Source organism: Apaloderma vittatum, unplaced genomic scaffold (genome assembly GCF_000703405.1).
Source record: "Apaloderma vittatum isolate BGI_N311 unplaced genomic scaffold, ASM70340v1 scaffold31420, whole genome shotgun sequence".
Lineage (NCBI taxonomy): Eukaryota > Metazoa > Chordata > Aves > Trogoniformes > Trogonidae > Apaloderma > Apaloderma vittatum.
In genome coordinates this window covers 1-9,099 of record NW_009693426.1, presented here as the reverse complement: position 1 = coordinate 9,099, position 9,099 = coordinate 1, and the positions used below count along the sequence as shown (strand labels likewise).

Genomic DNA, 9,099 nt, shown 5'->3' with positions numbered 1-9,099 from the left:
GTGTCCGCTCTACCCCCCTGCTTAAAAAAAGGGCAGCCATGAGGCCGCAGCAGTCAGTGCCCGGCCTGCCTGGTTGCCGGGAGCTCTTCCTTCCCTTGAGCACGACTTGCACTTGCCATGGCCGAGTTTCATGTGGTCAGTCTCAGCCCTTTCCTTCAGCTGCCCCAAGTCCCTCTAAGCAGCAGCCCTGGCCCCGAGCATGTCAACTGCCCCCCACCCGTTTGGTGCCGTACACACTTTCGGCAGGGATGTCTTCCTCCTCTAGCTCACCCGTGAAGATGTTAAATGGACACATCCCAGCACAGGCCCTTACACTGCTCCACTTAAAACCACTGTAACCTGCCAGCTTCCACCCTCCGAGACCACTTATCCGGGCAGGTTTTGCTCATCTAGCTGCGCACCTATCCAGACTGTAACTTCCTGATTTGGCTAAAATAACAACAGATGCGATGGCACAAAAAGCGTGCTACATTTGGAGTATATGGTATCTGCTATCCTACCCTCACACAAACATCCAGCCATTTTATCACAGAAGGCAGTCGGGTTGGTCAGGCACGATTTAGTAAGTTCACGCTGTCTCCAAATCCTTTCTTCTCTTTTGCATGCCCACAAATATGCTCCAGGATAACTCACCCCAGTTTTCCCAGGGACGGAGGTAAGGATGGCTGAACCCACAGTTCCCTGGATTGTTCTTTTGGCATCTTTGAAGGTGGGTGTAACATTTGCTTCCTTCCAGCCAGCAGGGACCTCCACCCTGCAAGGACATTGGCCAGCTCTCTCGGCACCCTCAGATGTAGCCTGGCACGGCCCACGGGCTTGTAGGGGTCTGACTCTTCTGAGTAATCCCTACCTTAATCCTCATCCACTGCCGGCAGCTCTCCTCTTCACAGAATCACAGAATGGCCTGGGCTGGAAGGGACCTTAGAGATCATTTAATCCAACCTCCCTGTCATGGGCAGGGACGCCTCTCAACTAGATCAGGCAACACATGGGGTCCTCTTGAACCCCTTTTGCATATTTCAAGGGCCTGTGACGCCTTTTTGGTCAAGACAAGCAGACTTAGGATGTATGAATGACCCACTCCACTGAGCAACAGCCCTACATTTCCCATGCTCAGCTTTTTACCACCAGTTTAACTGCAGAAGTTCTCCTGGCCCCTGACAGGTCTCAGCTGCAGCTGAGTTCTGGCTTTCTTCACACCATTGCTACACATCTGAATAAAGTTTCTAAATTCCTCCTTTGCAGCCTGTCCCTGTTTCCACCTCCTATATCCTGCGTTTTTATATTGGAGCTCCAGCATGGGTTCCTGGTGTAATATGTTCCTTGTAGTACGTTGAGTATAAACCCATGTATTCTGCAGATACAAAAAAACAGAGTATGTCCTGTATCAAAGCTCAAAATTAATTTAAATGTCTGACGTTTGTTTTAGGAAAAATAGTGCTAGTCACACAGAAGTCAGTGAGATTTTTTTTTACCCCCTGGTACCAAGAAGTTGAAAAATTGCAAGTTGCTTTGCAACAGGATTTTATGGAAAGAAGGACTCATGAACTCTGTCGTTTCCCTTTCAGATCACCTGGGACTTGAGAAAGAACACATGAACTTTTGCCTGAGCCTGGTCAGAGAAACTGATGATGCTTGAGAAATTCAAGTTTCTTGTGCCTTCCTTAGATTTTGCCTTATGAAAATTTGTCATAAAGAAAAATCCATTATATCTCCAGTAGGAGGCTCCCTCTTCTAGTGTAACAAAGGCCTTGCTAAGTTGTTTGAATTGATTTTTTTTCTAGGATGCTGAAGAGTAAGAAGGAAAAGGTGCAGCTGAGGTGCAGACACTGGAGAAACAAAATAATTCTGCAAAGTAGAACCAGAGAGTCTTGATAAAGCACTGAAGGATCTCAAGGAATGAATTCAAAAGAAGTGAGTGTTGTTCTGTGTATAAACAACCTTCCCTGAGGGTGCTCTGGGCTAGTGCCATCTCAAGACACCACATTCTGCACCAAGGGCAAGGGCAACAGTCCAGCAGTGCTTTGTCACACAAGAACCAGTGAAGAATAACTTCTTGCGGAACAGCATTAGCAAGAATAGTGCTAAGATTTATTCCCCCTGTTCCTTACTACTTATTGGCATAACATGTTTTACATAATCGCAGTGGTTTTTTTTACAAGAAAACCCCAAACAAACTCGTTTAAGTAGCTATGTCATGCAAGTGGTAGACTGTGTTGTGTAACCTTGCAAACGTGCCACAAGGTGCACAAAAACCACTGTAGATTGTTAGAATGCAAAGATGTGAACTACATTCCCTGAAGAAACTGCTGTATATTCAACTAAGCAGTTTATAACTGCCCAATAATTACCTTATTGAGCAACACAGTTTTCTGTACTTATATGAGAGGTGCTTATGAGTAGACTAGTTATAGCTGAATTAGTTAGAATCAGATGATTAACAAGTGCTTGGACAATGCTAAGTTAGTGCTAAAATAAATCTGTTGCTAGTCCTTAGGAGCAGGTCAAATTGCAGCTTCCGAACCCAGTATTAAAATCACTCGTGTAGGTAAGGAAGGAATGCTTACTTTACCTTTTATTGGTGTTGGTTTTAGATATGAACTGGCTGTGAATGCATAAAACGAGAATAAAAGGAAGCTGCAGGACTGGCTATTGCAGAGAGGGCGGCTTCTTAGGTAGAAGTCACGCCTCTGTGATGGGTGCACCCACTCAGAGTGAATTCGGTTCAGGCGTCACTGACAAGTTGGCCTGAGTGAAGTTCGGGACTGTTTTAAGAACCTTGATAAATTGTGCCATTATCTTCTCAGGAACTTAAGGAATTTAGGTCATGTCTTATCAGGAGCTAAGAGTACCAGCCTGAGCTGGGATCACATGAAACTAGGGCTGCTGGGATTGCACAGCTGCACATACACTAAAGGGGAGTCTGACAAGTCACTTTATGGTATAAATATCTGCCTTCACCACAGCCTGTTGAGCTCTCTTGCACAGCAGTGGGCTGAACAGTGGTAACGTCCCTTTGATGCCTTGCAAGGTTAGTCTCGAGGTAGAGATCCCTTACCCAGCATCCAATATCTTCAGCAAGGCAATCAACATTTTATATTAGCTTTAAAGCATACTGTATACAAGCTAGCTTAATTATTAAAAGTGTAGTCAGTAGTAGAGTGTTTGACCACTGCCTAATCACAGTTTAATAAAACTTTTTGGTTAATACCACAACAGTGACTTCTCTTAATAATTCACCTCTGGCAGCTTCTCCATTTAACTTATATCTTTAGTTGGGGATGCAATGTAAGATGAGTTTGCCTTTTCTGTGTTCCTTTCCTCTCATCTTGTGTCCTGTTTGTGGCACAGGACAAACCCACAACCTATTTCCTCTCTCCTCTGCCTCTTCTCAAATGGGTTCTGGTCTTAACTGTTTCCAAAACACTTAGGCAAGAAAGTGAAGCTCTATATCCCTGCTTGCACAGAAACAGCTACAATTTCTCTACACAATACAGTATGTTAGAGCTGGGATAAGCAGATACAAAGAGTAATCTCAAGAGTGAACCAGTGATACAGACGAGAAACATCAGCTGCTGCTAAAATTTCTGGCTCCTCTCTTGCCAGGAACTTGGATAGGTGAGGTAGCATCTTGCTACTCATTGGCAGCCCCTCACTTAACACAGAATTAATTGTCTATATTCAACACTTAGCATGTTCTGTTTGGTATTCAAAATTTGTTTAACACTGTACCAGAGAGCTCCTACTGCACTACATCCTAGTTCTGAGCTGAGTCTGAAAACAATGCTGAGCCCAAGAAGCAAGACTTTAGGTAAGATAAAGTAAAAGAAGCCAACATTGAAACAACCTTCAAAGTGACAGTAAACCAGAGCTCTTTCTGCCTTAGTGCATGTTGTCTCTCTGTGCAAATGCCTCAGAGAGGCTAAATCTGAAATATCTACCTGCAAAAACCCACCCCTACTGCTTTTTAAAATCACCCAAAGAACCTGTTTAGGTTACTTCGTTAATTGAATTATTGACATAATATCTGGTCGATGTCCCTGCTTAAATGCATTCTACATTATAGTGACTCTAGGGGACTGTTGCAAGAATATGGTCAAAACACTGGCTTTGTAGTGCCACAGTTGTGACTAGTCCAGCCACAGGAGAGAAAAAAACAGGAGAGAAAAAAACAGGAGAGAAAAAAACAGGAGAGAAAAAAACAGGAGAGGGTACTGCAGAAAGATGCACAAGGTAAAATCCTTTTCTACAGAAGCCTGTACTTAACATCATTCTGCAAATGACAGGTGCAGAAGAGGCAAAGCTTTACAAGCTATTGCTGTGTGCTTGCAGCGTGGTGTATACATTGCCAACAATTTAAGATGTCTAAAGCATTTAAAACTGAAGTGATCTCTACTGCTTCAGTATGTTGCCAGGCTCACCACTGACCAATGTATGGTGAAAAAGAAACAGAGAGCTTCTGGGTCCCTGGCCTGAAAAAGTGCAGCTCCTTACTCCACAATGCAGCACATTCCTTAAGAACTTGGCAAGGAAGTCTGCTAGTGCAGTTTTTTACTAGTGTTTACCTGCAGGGAAACAGATGCTTGTTTATCCAAAACATGTTCCCATGAAGGCACTTACATGTAAGTTTTTAGAGTTAAGTGAAGGAGACGACTTGGTTTTACTACCTTAGCTGTCACAGGGTCACTGGCTCTTGCACTTAACAAAACCATGGTGGTTCCTTCCTGCAGATGGCTGAGGAAAATACAAGAGTTATTTCCTTATTTGAAGCACTTGTCAATTAAGATCTTTTGACCAATACAGCAGAAAACTGAGCCGTGTTCAGAGGCAAAGCTGGTTCTTCAGGATAAGACTGTACCTACTGTTTCTAGTACAACTGTAAGAAACTGTATGACCTAGCTCCATTAAGTACACCTCATGGCAACCATATGTACCCAAAAGAATCAAGGGGTCCAGTTCACATTCTGCTGACATTTCAAAGCAATTTTTACATACATGGATTTACCAGACATACTTCAGGGTATTTAAGTGGTTAATAAAAGACTTCCTAGCACTGAAAGGTGTTTTGTTCTGAAGGACTAAAAACAGAACTGAACTTTTTTTTACACATACAGGCTTATTCTTTTCAGAGACTCTTCAGTCAAGGCTGAGGCCTTGGAAATGACTGCCCGGGCAAGACTGATGCTTTTGGAAGAGCCTGGTTTTAAGATACTATGAAAGGATTATTCCTGACGTTTTTACTTGCACCTATTCTATCTGTCTAGATACTACTGCATTTTTCCCTAGGATCAAGCATCCTATGGGCTGGTTTGCTCTGGAACACTTTGGGATTAGAAGCAGATAATTACAGGTTTGGTCTATGCTAAGAAGTGGAAACTAGAGATTCACATCTTTCCACTGCATTTCCCACACTCCCCACTTCTTAAATGTATGCTGAAAAAAGATCTCACCTCATGTCTAGTCTGAGAGTTACAAGAAATGTCATAATGAAACAGAACACCAGAAATACCTCAGAATGGCTCAAAAAGACCTACCCATTCTTGAGGTTTAAACACTTAATGTAAGTAACTTTGACAACTGCATATACACACTTGGCAACGTTAAGACATGACCAGATTGAGTGCAGAAGAGCTCTGATCTAAATTCTACTCCAACAGCTACTCTATTGATGGCAGCCTCTTTTTTTTTTTCCCCCTCCAGTTCCATGCCTTGTAATGAGTTGAGTCAATCTGAGGTGGTCTTAGCTGGGACATGTTCTGCCAGCTGCTACAGAGCCCCTAAAGAGGACAGGACATCCGTATTGTGCTTCAGCTGCCAGAGAAGAAAGACGCAGATAATGTACACTGTGGTTCATCTCTGGCAATCCATCTGAACGCAGCTGCAGAGTGTCATGCTGGGTTTAAAACTGAAGGCAGATGCAGCACTGACTGACGATGAAGTGCAGGAGGAGAAGGCTCCCCCAGGTGTCAGTCTTTTATTCCACTCTGTTTCATGCTGACAGTGATCAAAAAGCAGATGCCATTAAAGATGCATCCTTTCCTTCATCCACCCGGAACAGGGACAACTCGACGTACGCAAGCGAGGCGTGCTATCACACTGCACCTATGGAATGCATGATGCAGAGGAGTTACAAAAGAAAAGTATACACAAAGTCCTAAACACACCTTCACAGGCAACACGTTGGCTATTTCTACTCTAGATTGCTTTAAAGCAGGCAAGGTACACAGCTGCTGGGTTTTGGTCCCTGCTACATAAGCTGAGAGAAGTAAACCTCTGTGTATCATTCAGTTCAACTGGGCAAGTACAGTTTACTTAATGTTAGGGCTACATTTTTGTTTTCTAAACTAAATGCCTTTTTATTAGTGAGTTTACTAGACTACCTCTAGTATCCTAATTAGAGCAGAGCTTAAGCATGCAGTGGTAGCTTTATGCACATTTAGCTGGAGGAAGAAGAAATGCTGCATTAAAACTTAACTCCTCTTTCCAGGTTCTCTGCTTTTTTCTCCTTAGCACCATCATGTAGGTTTTATACAACAGTTTTATAATAACTTGGACTCAGTCACAGTGCAGACTTCTTGAATTGATTAATTTATTACGCAAAAAAAAGCTTAGCCTTACAAATATTAAATTATTTTTAAAATTATGCAAGTTTATAAAAAAGAAAATTCTAGTACCTTGAGTTATTTACAACAAAAATCTAGATTTCTGCTTTTGGTACCTTTTGTTCTGGATGGGCCGGTCTTTTCAGCTGGCCTCTACAGCAGACAGGTTTCCAGTAACATGGGCAACAAAACACCTTAGCAAGTGAACTCCTGAAAACTCCAGGGAACTGTGAAAACAAAGGTGTGGATGTTCAGTGTCATATGCTGCTGTGTCTTCAAGTAATGCAAACTCAGCCACCAGCTACATTAAATTCCATCTCCTGCAGTGCAGTGCAACCTTGGTAAATTAAGCACTTCAGCTAAGCAATCAACTAATTACAGCTTGCTACTGTTTACGCAACGCAAAAAAAAAAAAAAAAAGCTAAGCCCAGCACGAAGAACAGGGATTGCTGCCCCTCGGAGAAAGGCCGAAGGAAGAAGCAGCCTTGCAAACTCATTTGCAGAGGGAGAGGGAAGAAGGAAAAGGGTGTTTCCCCACCAGCAGCCCACCCTCTATCCCTGAGGCACAGAAAAGTGCCTCCTCTAGAGCTGAAAGACCCATTTCAGGTAGTTTGCCCTATTGAAATCATCACCTGAAAGGAAAGAGCAGCAATGGAAAAGAGCTTTACCTGACCAGGAACAGCTGAGGAAAACATCCCTGAGTTTTCTCCTTTACAAATTCCTGGATGTTCAGTACATTCCTTAACAACAGTCCCCTGGAAGCTCGGTCAATTTTTGTTAACACCATCTGCATGGATCCAGAAAGGGAGGATTAAAAGAGGAAGAGATTTTTTTGCTGCTAGCCTGGAACACCTGTAGGAGTCCTGGACCATCTTGCAATGCAGGCTAAAATCTTTAGGTCATATTTAAGTGGAAAAATGGTGCAATAAAGTTCACTAAAACATTTCCATAGCCTGCATAAATACTGGACCTTTTCAAGCTCCTCCTGAGCACCGAGAGAAAATGTCCATTTAACAAATCACACAAAAAATCCCTTAAATCCCACTTGTCCCCTTCAACACATTTTAGCTCTATTTTACTATCAGTAAAAGTGTGGAGGTGATTACTGCTTAGGTAGAACAACCTGCATAAGGTCAAGTAGAGGATACACACCTTTACAGATTACATGTAGCTTAGAACCACCGCAACAAAGCGTTACGTACCACGTAAGGAATCCCAAACTCCTCCAGCATCTCCACTGCAATATGATCTGTTTTCTGGAGTCCTACTACACCGTCAACTAACAGAAAAGTCCTCTTCAAGCTGCCAGAAATACAAGCAACAGTAATCACCACCATTATTTCACATCTGCTCTGCTACTTCTGAATTCATAAGCGAGGAAAAGTAACATGGGATCTGGGGATAGGAAGAGGTGAAAAGCTATGCACAAAGCTGAGGGTCAGCATAGAGCAGCACCTCGACCTCTTCTGCTGTTTTATCAGTCTAAGTTCGAATGAGTGACACCTTGGTGGTTCCCAGGGAAACAACTTCAGAACAAATCAATACTACCACTGGAAGTAGCTACATCTCCTCCATTTTTTCACCTAATTACATGACACTGTATACAGGTGTCTAGCTTTCACTGCTCTGCAAAGGTACAGATGAGTCCCTTACTTGTGCCGTTCCTGCAGATAGGCCTCCACCATCTCCACAAAGTCTTGCGGGGCACGGTAGCCATATCCTGGCATGTCCACCAGAGTAAAGTACTTCCCTACTTTGAAGAAATTCATCTTCTTGGTGTGGCCCTGCAGAAAGCATTTTTGTAATTTTTACTTTTTTAAAAGGTACAATGAAGGAAGGAGGGAGGAAGTTTAAAAAGTTCATTTAAGCAGTGGACTACAAGATGCCCCACAAAACATATCTGTACTATTCCCTGCCCTTCCCAAAGAAGGCTGGAAAAATGCTACTATTGCTTTAAGCAGTTTAGTCTTCTACCCTTCTAGCAACCCCATGTGGCTTGACCCTTAACACATAACACCTTCAGGGTATTATGACCCTTAACACCTTAATACCTTCAGGGGTCTTGATGCCTGGGTCTTGGTTCTTCCCAAAGGGCTTTATGGCAAGTTTGCTCGGCTTGTACACCTCTTCTGTCTGGCATATGTGCTAGTCCTGGCTGAAGAGCTAAACTGGGCTCTGTCCACCTTCTCCTTTGTTAGAGCAAGGCTGGCACCAACTGGGAGCTGGTGGCCACCATAGCTGGCACACTCTTCTGATGCTTCAAGTTACCCAAGCGCTTGTTTCTTCCCACCCTTCTCAGCCCTATCCTCTGCCTTGGCACCAGCTTCTGACAAGAGGGAGGAAGTAAAAAATGTCACCTACCGGAGTTTTTGACACTCTGACCTCCACTTCTGGAGACAGTGAAAACAGGGCCCGGATTAAAGATGATTTCCCCACATTGCTTCGGCCAATGAAGCACACCTGCAGTAGGAGAGGGCGAGAAAGCACTTGTACACCT

At 43.4% G+C, this 9,099-nt stretch overlaps 1 protein-coding gene across 1 annotated transcript; it reads right to left on the bottom strand.

Moving 5' to 3' along the window:
* Positions 1-6,732: 6,732 nt before the first annotated feature.
* On the bottom strand, positions 6,733-9,071 carry GTPBP8 (GTP-binding protein 8 (putative); the record flags this gene model as incomplete). Its single annotated transcript, XM_009878973.1, has 5 exons — positions 6,733-6,829; positions 7,271-7,389; positions 7,805-7,904; positions 8,256-8,386; positions 8,964-9,071. Coding segments are annotated over 5 exons (543 nt in total), but the record flags the coding sequence as incomplete, so codon positions are not given.
* Between the last annotated feature and the right edge of the window lie 28 nt (positions 9,072-9,099).